General features: G+C 40.5%; 2 protein-coding genes and 1 long non-coding RNA gene across 4 annotated transcripts in view; 1 reads left to right on the forward strand and 2 right to left on the reverse strand.

The window, feature by feature from the left end:
• The window catches only part of saga (S-antigen; retina and pineal gland (arrestin) a), a 21,808-nt gene extending 18,949 nt beyond the window's left edge, over positions 1–2,859 (reverse strand). For both annotated transcript variants that reach the window (XM_032508044.1, XM_032508043.1), the window contains exon 1: positions 2,662–2,859. The gene's annotated coding sequence lies outside the window, so the exon portion shown is untranslated. The remainder of the gene's footprint in view (positions 1–2,661) is intronic.
• Positions 1–12,671, forward strand: part of LOC116677794 (uncharacterized) — a 21,236-nt gene extending 8,565 nt beyond the window's left edge. The window contains exons 2-3 of the long non-coding RNA XR_004329058.1: positions 7,751–7,754; positions 12,661–12,671. This is a non-coding gene — a long non-coding RNA (uncharacterized LOC116677794). The remainder of the gene's footprint in view (positions 1–7,750; positions 7,755–12,660) is intronic.
• The window catches only part of cldn15la (claudin 15-like a), a 30,441-nt gene continuing 20,161 nt past the window's right edge, over positions 8,432–18,711 (reverse strand). The window contains exons 3-7 of the mRNA XM_032508046.1: positions 14,166–14,389; positions 9,862–10,026; positions 9,329–9,410; positions 8,619–8,732; positions 8,432–8,530 (exon numbers count right to left, since the gene is read on the reverse strand). Of these exons, the coding sequence (XP_032363937.1) occupies positions 8,449–8,530; positions 8,619–8,732; positions 9,329–9,410; positions 9,862–10,026; positions 14,166–14,382 (660 nt within the window). The 5' untranslated portion in view covers positions 14,383–14,389 and the 3' untranslated portion in view covers positions 8,432–8,448. The remainder of the gene's footprint in view (positions 8,531–8,618; positions 8,733–9,328; positions 9,411–9,861; positions 10,027–14,165; positions 14,390–18,711) is intronic.

The raw sequence follows: 18,711 nt of genomic DNA on the forward strand, positions 1-18,711 counted from the left end.
CCCAACACCAGGGACCCCTGGACCTGTTCCCCACAGACCCAAATCTTCTCAGCTGTTGCTGACATATGCTCCTGTCTCTTCATGTGGTTCATTATGTTTGGCACATTGTCTGGGTCACTTCTTATATTATAAGAATTTAATAATGTAAATAATGTAAATGCTGAATGCTCTAAAACCTGTTGATACTACAACAATGCAAAGGTTCTTAACCCTACAGTTTTGCACATATCATGCAAGACTTGATTTCTCCATTTTTTTTGCACAATGCTTCTAATGCTCAGTACTAGTACTACTGTAGCAGTAGCAGTTCTAATGCTCAGTACTAGTACTACTGTAGCAGTAGCAGTTCTAATGCTCAGTACTAGTACCTGCAGTAGCAGTTCTAATGCTCAGTACTAGTACCTGCAGTAGCAGTTCTAATGCAAAGTACTAGTACTACTGTAGCAGTAGCAGTTCTAATGCAAAGTACTAGTACTACTGTAGCAGTAGCAGTTCTAATGCTCAGTACTAGTACTACTGTAGTAGTATTGTCTATGTAGCTATTATGAGTTATCACCATATGATATCAAGAGGAAGGGCTGTACTCATAAATCCTGGGAGTTCTGACACTGTTTTTGCTTTTACATCAACAAAGAACCCAGAATGATTGTCTTGATACTGTCATGCATAAGACCTTTTTTTCTGTTCTGGACTCGGTCTTGACTCGGACTCGACTAGTCCTGGTCTCGGACTTGTCTTGGACTCGACAAAGGTGGTCTTGACTACAGCCCTAGTAGAAGTGGACTCTTCCTATAACTACGTTCCTGTAACTACTCGGTGTGAAAGAGGCTTATCTGTGTATAAATAAATGAGTTCCCCTTGGTGAGTTGAGACGGCCGAGAGATTTAACGCCGCTGAGCTTCTTAATCCTTTTAAAACCTTCTCAGATGGGTTTCACCTTTCTTCTTCTACACAACTAATCACACTAACTCACTCCGTGCGATCGCTTTCATTCACTTTCATTGTGTTGGAATCACCTGAAATATTCTCACAAAGAGCACAAGTCTGCATGTTTCCTGCACAGCTAGCTAGAAAGTAGAAGAAAATAACTTCTGTCGTACTCAAAGTTGTGCCTTTGTGCATATTACTTGACAGCTTATTATATTTATCTTGAATTTTTTGTCTTTGAAGCAAGCTTCCGAGTCCAATCTAGTCAAGAAAATGTAATTTATGTCACAACAGACTTCATCATCTGGTCCTAAACCTCCATCTGGATCAATCATTCTCTACTTTTGAGTCCCAGAAACACGTTTCCTTCATCTTTATCTTTACTGAGGGACGGTGCATATTAAAAACATGTCTGTAAATATGCCAGATTCAGCCAAAAGAAATGAAATCACATCTGAACACAAATCAACTTCTTTCCCACGGATGTATTATGTACATTTTCTTTGGGTTGTTGGAGTTAAGTTTAGATTTTCAGGACTTGAAAACATGTTAGAATATTCTTCTGTTGTACTCACGTCTTTTCCTACTTGTAGATATACATAATACGTGAGCATTGTATATATTTTATTTTGTATTATTTGTCTTTGCAGCATTTTAACCCTCGTGTTTTCTTCCCATCGACCTGCAACTTTGTGTCTTTCTGGGCCGCAATTTCAACATTTAGATGTTTTTTTTCCTAACCTTTTCCCCCAATTTTTTGTAGATTTTTTTTTCCTATTTTTTTGGTCACTTTTATCATGTTTTTTTAACAATTTTTTTCTCTCACATTTAACAATTTTTTTGTCACCTTTGTCGATTTTTCTGATTTTGTTTGCTCACTTTTCTCAGCGTTTAAAAAAAAAAAAAAAAGTAGTTAAAATTTTCCTGTGTTTTTGAAGCTTTTTACAACATTTGTCACTTTTTTTCAACGTTCTTCGGTCGTAGTTCTTATATACAATTATTTTGTAAACGTGTCAATTTTACCCTGAGGACAACAGGAGGGTTAATTATTTCCAAGTCAACAAAATACCATTTAAATCACCTAGAGTCAAATCAACACACTGTACAATGTACATTTCCTTTACGATGTTGGCATCTCATCTTATTTCCAGGACTTTATACAAAGAAATTATTTGCATATCTAACGTTTCTTCCATGCAGGTGACTTGAAAAACATCACATTAGATTTTATTTATATCAGAATCAGAATCAGAATCAGAAATACTTTATTGATCCCCGAAGGGAAACTCTGTGTTGTAGTTGCACAATATTATAAATAGAGTAGAAATACAAGAAATAAAGAAATATAAGGAATTGGATACGTACGGTATTTACATAAAGGAATGTTATTATACATTATTTACATAATTCACATAATTAAGGATTTGGAATGGTGAAAAGTTAAATAATAATAATAATAATAATAGTGGTATTTGAGAATAATAATAATAATAATTGTGGTATTTAAGAAATCTCAAATCTCATTGCGCTTTTCCTAAAAGAGCAGGTCTAGACCGGACTCTGGGATGTTATTTACAGATTTAAAGGGAGGTCCCGCCCTCTGTTTTTACCATTTTTATTGGACGTTTTGTCCCGCTAACGTCCAATAAAAATTAAATTTTCGGACCTGAAACAAACTAAAGGAATATGTGAGACATGTCTCAGCGTAGGTGTGTTCGGGTCGGAGAGACTCACCTGTGTTGCAGCAGAGGAAGACGACGCGTTGTTGGACGAGAGGAGGAGACGAGGAGATGTCTCTATATGTCTCTCTATGTCTCTAGATGTCCGTCACAGACCCCATCATCCTCCCTCAGCCAATCACGTCCCCCGGCTGTGAACTTGGCTGAACCCTCAGGACTCAAACTGACCCGCCTCCTTCTCTAGAAGACAGAGAGACAGACAGGCTTACAGACAGACAGACAGGTCCAACAGACAAGAAGACAGACAGACCAGACAGACAAAGAGACAGACCGACAGGTCAGACAGACAGGCCAGACAGACAAAGAGACAGGTCAGACAGAGAGAAAGACAGACAGGCCAGACAGAGAGAAAGACAGGCCAGACAGAGAGAAAGACAGGCCAGACAGAGAGAAAGACAGACAGGTCAGACAGAGAGAAAGACAGGCCAGACAGAGAGAAAGACAGACAGGTCAGACAGAGAGAAAGACAGGCCAGACAGAGAGAAAGACAGACAGGTCAGACAGAGAGAAAGACAGGCCAGACAGAGAGAAAGATAGACAGGTCAGACAGACAGAGAGACAGGTCAGACAAAGAGAAAGACAGACAGGTCAGACAGACAGAGAGACAGGTCAGACAGAGAAAAAGACAGACAGGTCAGAGAGAAAGATAGACAGGTCAGACAGACCGAGAGACAGGTCATACAGACAGGCCAGACAGACAGAGAGAAAGACAGACAGGTCAGACAGAGAGAAAGACAGGCCAGACAGAGAGAAAGACAGGCCAGACAGAGAGAAAGACAGGCCAGACAGAGAGAAAGACAGACAGGTCAGACAGAAAGACAGACAGGCCAGACAGACAGAGAGACAGGTCAGACAGACTTTCTGTGAATGAGCCGACAGAGGATTGAAGCTGCTTCCCGCTCCGTCAGCACAACACGGTCAGATTAGAGAGAGAGAGAGAAAGAAAGAGAGGGAGAGAGAAAGAGAGAGGGAGGAAGAGAAAGAGAGGGAGAGAAAGAGAAAGAGAGAAGACACACAGCGACATCCTGAAACTACAGATCCATTCCTCAAGGCTGAAACATAATCATAATCAATCAGTTATTCCAAAATAAAGCCCATGTCCTCTTTTTTCTCGTTTCCCTTATTCTACCCATCGGTCTCTGACGGGTCAAATTAGACTGAGAGAGAGAGAGAGAGAGAGAGAGAGAGAGAGAGAGAGAGAGAGAGAGAGAGATGGAAAACACCAAACTACATTATGTCTTCAACACGTCAAACTGAAACTCTACACACAAAACTAAAAAAAGACTTTTAACCCTTGTGTCGTCCTCCCGGGTCAAAAAGATTAACACTTCTTTTTTATTTATTTTTTACCCTTTTTCCGACATTTGACAGTTTACAACGCATTATTTTTTATTTCTTATTTACTAACACCACCTTACTAGTTTTATACTTTTTGGAATTCATGGTCACTAACCCTCATTTATGTAGAATTATACCTAAAATTTGAGCTAATGAAGCAGGAATTATGAATTATTTTGACTAATAATTAAGATCAGAGGAATGAATGTGATCAGTTGTATTTGCAAAGAGCCAAAAAATTCATTTTTTGTGGTAATTTGGTTAAAAAGAAACCCATATTTAAGATTGACATTTCTTTTTTTAAAGGGGTCAACTGTGACCCGAGGACAACAGGAGGGTTAATCATTTTGTCAATAGTACAACTGAAACACTGGTGTGATGCATTATGGCCTTTCTGGATAATATTCTAGAGTTTTTCCAATCTGGTTTTAAAACCCTACACAGCAGAGAATTAGCTCTTTTGAGAGTTTTTAATTATATATTTTTAGCTACTGACTCTGGTGACTGTGCTATCCTTGTGCTTTTGGATTTAACTGCTGCATTTGACACAGTGGGTCATGAAAATATTGAAGCGATCTTTGAAGCAATGGGTGGGCATTATCAGGGACATATAGCACTGAGTGGTTCTGTTATGTGTGGAAACAGGTTGAACCCAAATGCAAACAACACGAAGACCAGAATGAAAGTTTAACAGGTTTATTCCAGTCTCCTATGTAAGGGATGCAACAGTGAAAAGCCAAGTCCAAAAATCCAATTCGAATCCAGGTTACAGAGCGTGTGTGGTACCGTGTTTCTGTGGGTCCGTGTCCGATAATCCAGAGATCTAGTGTGGAGAGCAGGAGTGAAGTGGCAGCAGGAGTCAGGTTTACAGCACTGTGGCAGACAAAGAACAATAACTACAAGCAAGTGTCACAAAAAACTAATACAAACAGGTAGCATCAGCAGAAAGACTACCATGTATGATCTGACAAGGAGTGGCAGGTTGACCGGGTATTTGAAGCAGAGGTGATTGGAGATGATGAGCTGCAGCTGGAACCCTGACTCCCGCACACCAGGCTTCACTCCTGCAATTAAGGATAGACAGAGGGGAGGGGGGGGAGGGGGGGGAGGGGGGGGGGGGGGGCAGAGACAGAGTGCTACCAGCAGCAGACAGGTTCAAATCGTACTTGGCTGACTGATCTTGATGTGTTAGCCTTGGTGACTGTGAATCCTCCACTTGTCCTCTCTTGTGTGGTATCCCACAGGGCTCCGTTCTTGGTCCTCTAACCTTTCTCTCTTTATTTGCTCCCCCTTGGTTCCATACTTAGGAAGCATGGCGTTTCATTCCACTGTTACGCAGATGACAGTCAGATTTATGTGCCTCTTAAAAAGAAAGATGGATACTCTGTCAGATTGCTACTTATGTGTCTATGTGTTAGCCTTTGTGACTGTGTATCCTCCACTTCTCCTCTCTCGTGTGGGGTCCCACAGGGCTCCGTTCTTGGTCCTCTAACCTTTCTCTCTTTATTTGCTCCCACTTGGTTCCATACTTAGGAAGCATGGCATTTCCTTCCACTGTTATGTAGATGACAGTTAGATTTATGTGCCTCTTAAAAAGAAAGATGCATACACCGTCAGATTGCTACTCATGTGTCTCAACGACATAAAAGCCTGGATGGTTCTGAACTTTTTAAATTTTAATGATGGAAAGATGGAAGTGATGGTTTTTGGTGGCACCACTGGGCCCCCCATGTAGATCTGGGTTCCTTGGCACAGTATATTAAACCTAGCATAAAAACCTAGAGGTTAAAGTGGACCTGGGGCTTAAGTTTCACAGTCAGATCAAGGCTGTTGTCAAATCAACTTTCTTCCACTTGAGGCAGCTGGCCAAAATAAAGCCAATACTGTCAAGACAGCACTTTGAGACGGTAACCCACGCCTTTGCTACCACTAGGCTGGATTACTGCAACGCACTTTATGTGGGGGTAAGTGGGTCCTCCAAAACCCGTAAACCAGATGGTACAGAAATGCTGTTATACATCTTTTAAATGGCACACGTATACAGTACATGAGCACCTTTCCCCCATTTTAGCCTCACTCCATGGCTTCCTATTCAATTTAGGATCCATTTTAAATTTCTTTAATTTGCTTTTAAAGCGTTGAATGGTCTCATGGCTCAAAGACTATGAGGAAACTCCAACTCTGTCTGGGTAAATCCCACGTAAACAGAGATGTGTTCAGACGTCTGGGTCCAGAGTGAGGCAGCCTGAAGGTTGAGCAGCAGGTCTGATGACGGTTTACAGTCTGTGTAACTGTTAGAATTACATTTTGTAATTCTTATTCTTCCCTTTTTTCTAATTAAGTAACAGTTGTTATTTACGCTTTTATTTTGAAGTAGTTTACAAGTTTCGTTGGGCTGCTCTTGCGTGAGCCGGCAGCAGATAGCATGGACATGTGTGTGTTACGGTAAAGGTTTCATGCGGTCTAAAGCAGACCTTGATGTTTGAACCTCTGAAGACTCAAAGACTTCCCTTTCTTTGTAGCATGCAGCCAACGAGCTATTTGTTTTGGTCATCTGCATTTTACTTTGGTAAATGGTATTCCACATGCTGTGCATGGTATTGTTTATGTTAAGCTAACATCGTTTCTAAATTTTTTTGTCAATGTTGTCTTATTAGTTTTCGCGGTGGATTTGGAGCGAGGACTTCAATGAACCAGTAGCAAGAAAACCACTTGTGTCTGCCTGTGCTTAGAGGGAATTACAGAGTGTGTGACGACGTCTATAGATAGACAGAGGGATGCTGTGGAGATTTAATCCACTGTTCTGCCTGTCAGCAGGTAAACAGACATAGGTGGATTACCGCCCTGCAGAACATTAATCATCATTATTACGCGAGAGATTACAATACACACACACACACACGCACACATGCATACACACACACACACACACACACACACACACACGTGCAGGTCACAACCTGTGTGGTCTGTTAATTTGAGATGCACTTTACTTTATTTTACACATTCACAATATAAGTGATGATAGTTACAACTAGTATAAGGACATACAATACATTTCCTCACACAGAAAACAACCGTAAAGTTTTATGGGGGGGGGGCAGTATTTCAGTCTGTAGGGGGTTGGGTTGGGACCTCCTGGTGCCCTTGAGCAAGGCATCGTACCGCCCCGACCACCCAGGGCGCTGGTCCAGCTGGCAGCCCCCCCCCCCACTCTGACATCTCTCCTTGAGTGCATGAACAGGTGTGTATATTTCAGGCCTGTGTGTAGTGGTTACTAACAGATTTTAAATTGTCATTTTCCCACTGGGAATCAATCAACAAACACAGGACTTTCACCCGGGAGACCAAGGTTCATGTCCCGTGTAAAGATAAACGGCGAGTTTACGGAACAAATGGAGTTGTTTCCTGTGCTTAACAGGAAGTTGTTATGTTTTGGGTATTTTGTCCTGTATTTGCTTCTGTTTTTGGTCTTGTATTATCTCTTCTTATAGTTATAGTCTGTTCTGTCTTGTTCTGTAGTTTGCCCTGTTTCCTGTTTTATTTATTTTTTGAAGATTATTTTTTTGGGGCTTTATCGCCTTTAATCGACAGGACAGATAGGTAAGAAAGGGGAGGGAGACATGCAGGAAATTGTCACAGGTCGGACTCGAACCCTGGACCTCTGCACTGAGGCATAAACCTCTAAATATACACGTGCCTGCTCAACTGAGCTAACTCGGCCACTTCCTGTTTTATTCTGATAGTCTGGTTTTTTATCTAGCATTGTCTTGGTTTTCCCGGCCCTGTGATGGCTTGATGTTTCCCACCTGTCTCCCAGCCCTTGTGTCACCTGCCTCTTGTTACCTCAACTTTCATTACTCGATGCCTGACCCTTAACCTTTCAGATTGGGGTCTGGATTTCCAGGCTAAGGATATGTTCAATGGTGCCAAGACTCCAAAATGTGGATATAAAACATCAAAAAAAGAATCACAACATGAAATGTGAATAAAAATGTTTCATCAACATGTATGCAGGCCCTTTAACCTTTAGAAAAAGAAAAAAAACCTTTATTTATTATGTAACACAAACTTTATTCTCATAATAATAAACACCAAACAGAATTACGCAATCATTAACAACCATCTAATCTTTATTTAGCCTCAAGATTTAGTTTTCCACATCAAAAAGTCTTTAAAAAAATAAGCTAACATTTCAAAAGGACAGAAAAGAACTACATGTCCATGTTATGAGGCATTTATTAGCAGACATGTGTTAACAGTAATTATCCCCCTGTGGGAGCTGTCCTCCCATCTGGGGACAAACAGCTGCTTTCCTAAAAAAGAAGACTTATTTTTAGGGTCTCAACTTTGTTACGTCAGTGTACATGAATCAGGTTAAAGTCAGAGGCGTCGGGAAGTGAAGGTAAGCACGTACAATGTCCTTAAAAGTGTTGATTTGTCTTTAGACGTAAGCCCTGGCTGAATCTGGATCAGACTTGTTCGTAGCCGTGTAAACCTTCTGGGGTTTGTTTCCATAAAAACCGCTGTGGAACAAGAGAGAGACACAAAGTCAGAACTGAGAGACAAAATCCTGGAAATTAAAGGGATCCTTAATGAAAAAAAAGCACTTACGCTTTCTTGCCTCCAGCTGATGCTCTCTTACAGGCGGTGCAGAGTAAAGCTCCACCCAGTATAGCCAGAGAGGATCCGGCCCATCCCATGTAGAGACCAGTACTTAGCTCGAACCTGCAAACACAGGACTCAGAGTTAATGATATGCAATACGTCATATGTGATAATGCTTTATAATGTTCTCATGAAGAATTTGTATACATAGCTACGAAAGGTAAAGCACTGTAATTAGGAATGTATTCCAGGTGTCATTCATTGCATCAACACTGGTAATTCGGTAAATTATAGAGAGGTCTAGACCTGCTCTATCTGTAGATTTTAGAGGGGTCTAGACCTGCTCTATCTGTAAATTATAGAGGGGTCTAGACCTGCTCTATCTGTAAATTATAGAGCGGTCTAGACCTGCTCTATCTGTAAATTATAGAGCGGTCTAGACCTGCTCTATCTTGAAATTAAAGAGCGGTCTAGACCTGCTCTATCTAGAAATTATAGAGCGGACTAGACCTGCTCTATCTTGAAATTGAATTGGAGAATGGGACATAAACCTTGGTCTCCTGGGTGAAGGTCCTATGTTGTGTAAGCTAAATGATGATTTCTGTGTTATCTGATGCTGAGAGCCACTGACCAAGCGTATATGACGGGTAGCAGAGGGACAAAGGGTTGACCTCTTGCCTATCACTTTCTACAGATGTGTGTCTGGGTTTAACTCACTTTATACCTCCGAAGAACGGGTTGTGGAAGTCCTGCACGACTCTGTAGGCGTACCAGGAACATGCGATCATGCAGCACAAACCTGCAACACACAAACGAAACAAACACAAAATGTTTCAGTAGTTTTCTTCTTTAATCTGTGATGATGGCTCCCTCTCTATGCTGACGATGCTGCCCTATTTTATGTTAATCTTCCTGTCAGTGGTCAATGTTTTTTGATCTGCTGCCTTTTTACACAGTTTTATGTCTCCTCTCCAAGTAACTAGATGTTAACATTGTGTCTTGTGTTTACAGTTGACATATTTAATGGCTTTAATTATTTATACCCCTAGTTTTATTGTATGTTTCTGTATTTGTTGTGTTTGTTTTACATTGTTATTTCTGTTCTTAACATTTCCCATTTCAAACGTTGATTTGTGCCAACAATTAAATGTTGTAAGATGTTGTTATGCAAATCTAATTAAGCTATATGCCTCTATCAGATGTGCACACAATGGTAAAACTTCATGTCATTACTCAGGCTGCAGACTCACCGGCGAGCATGCTCAGGAGTCCTCCGGTGAAGCAGACCTTGGCCTTGGTTTGGTCGGTGGCCGAGCCGATCTTGATGCACTTCAGCCCGAGTATGGACAGGACCATGGCGCCAAGGCCGAGCAGCAGAGAGATGATCATCAGGGCCCGACACGCCTGGATGTGAGCTACAGAGACGGAAAGATGCAGAATCTTAACTGTAGTTACATCCTAAATATTTATAGGACAACATGAGGACCACATGAGGACCACATGAGGACAACATGACGACAACATGAGAACAACATGAGGACAACATGAGGACCACATGAGGACCACATGAGGACAACATGACGACAACATGAGAACAACATGAGGACAACATGAAGACAACATTAGGACAACATGAGGACAACATGAGAACAACATGAGGACAACATGAGGACAACATGAGGACAACATGAAGACAACATGAAGACAACATGAGGACAGCATGAGGACAACATCCTAAATACTTTCACCAAGACTTTAAAAATCATCTGTTAGTTTTCGTAAGCGGCCCGTTTCATGGACAAATATTTAAAATGTGCAAACTCCTACTTCAGACTTTATCATCAAAAAACCCGTCTTTAAAATGATAATGAGAACAAGTGATTTAGCAGCTGCATCATTTCAAGGTTTTAGCGCGACAGGGTTGCTCATCTGGTTGAGCGCGCGCATGTACCCAGAGGCCCAGTCCTCACTGCAGCCCTCATTTATGATACACAACAACCACAATTCTTGCATGAAAAATGAAGAAGAAGAAGAAGAAGAAGAAGAAGAAGAAGAAGAAGAAGAAGAAGAAGAAGAAAAAGAGGAGCTGAAAGCAACATTGTGTGTGTGACTTTTAGAGCAGCCGTACTTTAGACATTAATAATTAACTAAATGACCTCTAATGATCATAAAAACCTGCCGCACCTGTTTATGATCCGCACACAGTTTCAGTGAAACAGGAAACTGGGACATGAAGAATGAATCATACAACATCATTATCAGGAATATTAAAGATGTGTCTCTTCTCCAGAGCATCAAACTAAAAAAGTGTTTTCTTTTCCAAGTTAAACTAGCTTTGTTGCAGATTATAAACTTTAACCTTCTTTCTGTGACTCAATTTTTTCAAACTGCTTTTGTTCTTCTTTTGGCGGAGGTGTTAGAGCGGTGGCCGGCCAATCCGAAGGTTGGTGGTTCAATCCCTGCCCCTGCAGTCCCACGACAAAATCTCATTTATAGGAAATTACACCTAACGTTTGAGTTAGAAAAGCTGAAATTAGAAATTATTGAGACTAAAATTAAAGGAATGGATGTTGATGATAATCACAGACTGGAATATGTCAACTTTTACTCAACACTATTTCAACAACACTTCACTTTGTTTTACAATGCTATAAAATATAATAAGACCCAAAATTAATGAAAGTAGAGATTTGTACTTGGCAAAGAGCGTTGGAATCAATCATGTTATTTTGGGGAATTAAAAAGAACATTGATATAGGACAACATGAGGACAACATGAAGACAACATGAGGACAACATGAGGGCAACATGAGGACAACATGGGGACAACATGAAGACAACATGAGGACAACATGAAGACAACATGAGGGCAACATGAGGACAACATGGGGACAACATGAAGACAACATGAGGACAACATGGGGACAACAGGAGGACAACATGAGGACAACATGAAGACAACATGAGGGCAACATGAGGACAACATGGGGACAACATGAAGACAACATGAGTGCAACATGAGGACAACATGAAGACAACATGGGGACAACATGAAGACAACATGAGTGCAACATGAGGACAACATGAAGACAACATGGGGATCATATGGGGACATGAGGACAGCATGAGGGTTGAATGGTCCCAGAGATCCAAAAAGGTAAGCTACCAACTATAAGCTAGAGTTAAAGGGAGATGATGGGTTGAAGGGTTAACCAGTCTGCACCGTCTTGCTGTGAGGCCACAGAGCCAACCATTGGGCCACCATGTTACCATGTTACCATGTTGCCATGTTACCATGTTACCATGTTGCCATGTTACCATGTCCTATACATGTAAAGCTGCCTTGCCTACAGTCAAATTCTCCTTCGTCGCCTCTGCTATTTTTCACCGTAACTCTTTAACCCTTGTGTTGTCTTCCTGTTGACCTGCGACTGTTTTTCTGGGTTGAATTTTCAACAGTTTTTCTACATTTCTCTCAATTTTATCACTATTATTTGGTCACTTTTTTTTTACATTTTTCAAATTATGTTTTAGTAAATTTTTTAACAAATTCTTTTTCCCTTTTTCCAGTTTTTTTTTGATGTTTTCTTGTTACTTTTTCAGATTTTTTTTGGGTCACTTTTTCAGTTTTTAAAAAACTATGTTTTTGTTGATTGTTTTCCTGCTTCTTTTGTAGTTTTCTCAAAATTTCTCACATTTTTACACTTCTGCACATAAGTCACACTTGGACTTACATTTTTAATGTTGTGGCATTAATTTCCCCATTTGGTCTGATCCTGTATTTTTAATTGATGTCGTCATGTACTGTATTTTAACTTCTCTGCTACTGCAGCAAAACTAATCGCCCCTTGGGGACAAATGAAGGACCTGAGGACGTTGAAGAAGACATTACTTCCCTTCCGGTTACACATGACGCAGTGTGTGACGTAGCTCTGTAACGTGAAACAGAAATGTGCAGCTTAACCCTCTATTGCATGGTGTTGCCATATGGCAAAAATGCAAAGAAATGCATCGTTTTCTCTTTAATTGTGTAAATAGGTCTTTTGAAGAGAAATTTTGAAGTGTTATTAATTTGATGACTTCACATAACCAGTAAATCCTGTTTCCCCGCCCCTTTTCCGTGCATGTACCACACTAAAGATCAATTTACAGGATCAGCCAAAATGTATACATTTTTCTTAATTTTCGAAGCATTTCTTTGAAAAGAAAAATTCATCTGTTAGCTGGGGTAAGTACACTTTTAATTTTAATCACTTAAACCAGTTAAAATGCTATGTCGTTCTGTAAAAGGCTAAAATTAATCAGTTGCCATATGGCATATAAGTTGACTTTGTTTGGAATTTTTTCAATAAAAGCATATTTTTAACCAAATAATGGATATCTTGGCACTTTCCACAAATGTGTGCCCCTTTAATTATTTTTTTACAATTGCATCATGTAAGCAACCTGGAGTCACAAAAACACACCAAGACATTTTTACCATGTTTAAAAAATAATTCATGCAATGGAGTGTTAAACTTTGCTTAAATTGATTTTGATTGGCTTGATTGTGACGAGCACCATCCTCCATTTTGTAGTCAGTGGAGTGGACGACGAGGCACAAAATGGCGCCCAAAGACAATCATCCGTGACAGGCCGAGGTAGGAGAAACAACTGTGTTGAATCATCTTAACTAAATCAAGTTGTGGGTGTTTTCGGTCTGACTAGAACCTGGTCTTCATTCGGATTCAGGCGGGAAACGTGCGGCTGTAAAACCAAGCAACCTTTGGACGAATATGTCTGAAATGGTGCCACATGGCGGGTCGACCTAGTTACCGTGCAACGGATCCAGCTTTGAATTACATGTGTAAAAGCTAACTTTTATAATTATGTTATGAGCTCCACGGATTCACAAGAGAGGCTCAAACATCGGGCGTTGATTTCATTTTTTAAAACATGAAACCTCTGAGATTTGCTTCAGATTTCCTATAGCAGCTTCATGACCTCATGCATACGAGGAAGTAACGTCTTCTTCACTTCACCGAGTCACTCTGAATATGTCTTAACATGTGTTTTTGTCAGCAAATAGTCTAAATATGACGTTTGGTTACAATTTTATTTCTAAATCAGTTCGTTTAAAGAATCCTTTCTAAAAAAAGTTCAAATTTTGGCAAGAAGTCCCTTTTGAAGTCTAGAAATAAATCTAGAAATATTGTTTTTCAAGCTGTTTTTCTTCATTTGACCCTTATATCTTGTTTTCATTCAAACAAAGCCCAAAAAGCATCGAGTATCTTTGATTTGTACAGCTACTTTTGCATTAATGATATTACTATTTCCTATTATATCATCATAATCACAATGTGTGCAGCCTTTCCTTGCATTTGATCTGTATATAAGCAAAAATTCCTTCGTTTCCATATTTTGGGTCTGGAAATTCAAAAAAATTTAAATTTAAAATTATAGGAAACAGGAAAAGAAAATCTCAAAATGTCTTGAAATTGTGCTATTTGTACTCCAACATGTATCCCATATGTACTCGGATTCAGAACCTGATCAGGGGGGTGTAGTCTCTTACCGGGGAGGGCCAGCAGCGACTCAAAGTCCCGACACTCGGCGATGCCGGCGCTGTTCTCGGCGCAGGCGTGCCACAAGTTCTCGAACTGCCTCTGGGAGATGATGACGCTGCCGGACACGGTGGAGATCTTCCAGTAGTCGTTCCCCAGCGCGGCGCCGGTCACCAGCCAGCTGATGATGCACATGAGGAACCCGGTCGCTTCCACAGCCGTCGACATGGTGACACCCAGAGGAAAATCCAACAAGTCTAAAAAAACAAGGAGCCTTGGAAAAAGCTGCAGGAACCGTGGGACCACAAGGTCTTCTCTGGCCTAACTCAGAGCCTCGGGGGGTGAAGTCAGAGTCTGGATGGGCTGGTGGAGGCTCTGGTCTCTCTCCGTCAGTTAGTTCTTGTTAATCTGACGTCTGTAGCTATAACCGGAGAACTTTACCCTCTCAGGGGCCATAAACTGCTGGGAGCCGCTCCCTGTGGTTCCCCCCCGCCTCCCACTCAGTATTGATCATGACGATGAGGATTGTGAGTCTTTGGGCCACACCTGAACCAACTCTGGAACCATCCACAGGTGTTTGTGCTGCAGGAGTCACACACACAGAGCTATAATCCAATTCAGTTTTATTCAAAGTGTCAAGTCCTAACAGAAGTTGTCTCAGGCCACGGTACAGATATGTGTATGTAGATGTATATATATAGAGGTTTACAGAGACCCAGCAATGTCCCCCAAGAGCAAGCATTTGGTGCGATGGTGGTGAGGAAAAACTGCTTTTTAGGCAGAAACCTCGGACAGAACCAGACTCTTGGCGGGCGGCAATCTGCCCGTTGGGTGAGAGAGAGAGAGAGAGAGAGAAATATGACTCATAATAATTATAGCAGTGGGTATGATGGAATCATATGATGAACAGTAGCAATTAAAGGAACAGTACATGTAGTAGAACTAGACGAACTAGTAGAACTGACGGAGTGGTTCCAAAACCATACATCTCTCTCCATTATCTTTATTTTGATGAATATTGCCGCTGTGCATCATTCCCCCCCCCCCCCCCCCCCAACCGCCCCGTCAGACCCCTCCTACCAAGAGGCGTTATCTAGTTCAATTGTTTTTATTGTGCAGCTATTATATTTACTCGTTGTGTTTTTTTTGGATTTTTCTGTACAGTACTGTGGTTGTTTTTAAAGTGCTTACCAAAGAAAGTTGGATTGATTGGACACTGCTTTCATTTTTTCTCTCTCTGCTACAAACTCACATCGTCCCTCAGGTGAACAACTTGTTAATGAAGGAGAAGTTGGTCTCTGTCAGCAGGAAGTTGAAGGATAATAAAAACCTTGTTATGTCCGAATAAGGAGCTCCAGGCGCTGCCCTGCTGTCAGGCCGATGAGTCAGATGAATAACGAGCCAGATATGCTAATGACATAACCTCTTCGTCACTTTATACGACCTGAAACTGTTGTTATGAATGGATATGTTGTGGACGATATGATACATTTAAGTTATTTTAACATGATGTACCAGTTGTGTCTTCTTGTAAAATTGATTTGACTTAAATGGTAACTTCAGTTTTTTTTTACCCTGGACCTTTGTCTAAGTGACTGATGGGAACAACAATCTTTGACATTGGTCCAGTGTTGAGCGAGATCGTGAAACAAGCTGCAATGTAACCCTAAAAAAAGAATAAGATCGTTTTAGTTTAATATGAAGGTGAAAAATCAACATCACGAAACCAAGCAAACTCCTAAATGATGAGTATTTTTCTCATTGTGAAACATACACGCTGAAAGTAGTGATTATTTACATGGAGTCTGGTGGAGATATGCTGCTCTATACACGCTAAAAGTAGTGATTATTTACATGGAGTCTGGTGGAGATATGCTGCTCTATACACGCTAAAAGTAGTGATTATTTACATGGAGTCTGGTGGAGATATGCTGCTCTATACACGCTAAAAGTAGTGATTATTTACATGGAGTCTGGTGGACATATGCTGCTCTATACACGCTAAAAGTAGTGATTATTTACATGGAGTCTAGTGGAGATATGCTGCTCTATACATGCTAAAAGTAGTGATTATTTACATGGAGTCTGATGTAGATATGTTGCTCTATACACGTTAAAAGTAGTGATTATTTACATGGAGTCTGGTGGAGATATGCTGCTCTATACACACTAAAAGTAGTGATTATTTACATGGAGTCTGGTGGAGATATGCTGCTCTATACACGCTAAAAGTAGTGATTATTTACATGGAGTCTGGTGGAGATATGCTGCTCTATACACACTAAACGTAGTGATTATTTACATGGAGTCTGGTGGAGATATGCTGCTCTATACACGCTAAAAGTAGTGATTATTTACATGGAGTCTGGTGGAGATATGCTGCTCTATACACACTGAAAGTAGTGATTATTTACATGGAGTCTGGTGGAGATATACTGGATCAGTTTTAAAGATTTGTGTTCATATTAGTCACAAATTAGACACCAATACAGGAAAAATAGAGTCCAGGTTGACTGTTGATGTTGAATACTTTACACTTTAATGGAAACATAAAATCAGCTTGAACTCGTGAAGATATTTCAAAATATTTGGATGTGTAGTTAGAATGAATGAACATATGAGATGATGTATTGGCAGCCTGTTGGTTTTCAGGGTAAAACAAAGATAGAAACAAAGCAGACGGTCAGTTTGCAGGTTGCAGGTTGCGTGGGTGGTTGTGTTTTATGGCTTTATGGTCGCTAACAGTTAATGTTTGATCATCATGAGAGTCCAAAGTCTGACACTTCACATCCAATCTGTCTGTCCTCTTTCGAGTGGAGCAGAAACATCAGTATCATTATCAGACTGGACACAATTATGGGAAAAAATACACATCTACTTCTTCTGAACTAATCTAACTTTCTTTACAACAAACAAAAGAAGCACATGCTTTTGCAGTTGAAAGAGAAATCCACCTTGAATGGATTTTATCTTGATACTTAAGAAAAAACCCCCGTCTGAATATCAGTTGATCTGTGATTGTTCAGTATTTGTTGTTCACATGAAACTCTGGATGTAAAGCAACACATGCTCATGAACCCCCTTCTAGGTGAGCCGGGTCCAGATCACCGTGAAGGGATGCTCGTTCCAGCGGACGCGGCTAGACGTTATCATTCGGGGCTCAGAGACCAAATCTACGGTGAATGTGGGCATTAAACGCATTTTTTTGAGAAAGCAATTAAACTCATTCAGTTTGGTCCACACGGTTTTCTGTTTAGCTGACATTTCACGAAGTGACTTCCGTTTTGATCAATGTAAAAGTATTGGTGACATTTGAAAACAGTCAAAAAATAAAAAACAGATAAAACACAAGAATAAAAGTTACAGTGCAGCATTAGAAATGAAACATTAAAGAAATGAACAACCATTTAAAGAAAGGCAGCATCAAAAAGAAAGGTCTTCAGCCTTGATTTAAAAGAATTGAGAGTAGCGACGGATCTGCAGGTTTCGGGGAGTTTGTTCCAGATATGAGGAGCATAGAAACTGAACCCTGCCCCCCCCCCCCCCCCGTTTAGTTGTGACTCTGGGGACAGAAAGCAGACCTGTCCCAGATGACCTGAAAAGGATCTTAATGCTTTCGCCAGCAGTGCATACAAGAAACATTAAAAAAGAGAAAAGTACAACAGAAATAAAGAAACACACGGTGTGTGGTTGGAAGCAGTGAGTGTCTGCAGCCACCAGAGGGCAGCAGCGTCACAGTAACAGCAGCAGGAGCACAGACGTGATAATCATTTGATGTATATGTATGTACAGTATATATGAATATGTTATAATATATCTTCATATGTCTTAGGCAGTTGTGAAAAATTGCTGTAAATTAAGGCTGCTTTCAAAATATAAATTGTGTATTTTTTTTTAAACTTTATTTTAAAGTGAGCGAGCAAATGAAAAATCTAAATCACATCAATATTTGGTGTAAATACCCTTTGTCTTCAAACCAGCATAACCAGCAAATTGCATAGCATGTTGTAAAATTATTTAGAAAAAGTCATAGTGAAGCATGTAGAAATTTCATAGACTGTGTCAAACAAGGTAACTGTGGTTGTGTTGTTGATGTGAGAAAGGCTGCAGAGCAGAAACCCACACAGCCCGTCTGCTGCAGGAGAGGAAGTGGGGACTCGCTGTCAACAGCTTTATGATTTCTAATAACCACTGAGAACAGATTCATATCTGCTGGAAACACTCAGGAACTCCTCCTCCTCTCTGCAGCGGGGGGGCGTCTCTCTGCTGGTCTGGAAGCCTTTTTCCCACTGAGCCCTCCACCCAAACACAGTTTAACTGAGCCCAGAGACCAACAATGATGACCCCCCCCCCGGAGGTCATGTCCATGGACTTTATTCATGGAGATTTCAGCGTTCAAAGGTGAACTTTACAGTTTCTACTTGGATTTGATGAGAGTCCTCGTACAAACACGACAACACACATGAGTTTATGTCTCAGTGGTTAATGTCTGCAATGCAAATACAGCATCTTCTTATTAAATATGATCTTATTTATATACAATGTTGTATAAGTCAG

The sequence above is a fragment of the Etheostoma spectabile genome, unplaced genomic scaffold (genome assembly GCF_008692095.1).
Source record: "Etheostoma spectabile isolate EspeVRDwgs_2016 unplaced genomic scaffold, UIUC_Espe_1.0 scaffold00005828, whole genome shotgun sequence".
Lineage (NCBI taxonomy): Eukaryota > Metazoa > Chordata > Actinopteri > Perciformes > Percidae > Etheostoma > Etheostoma spectabile.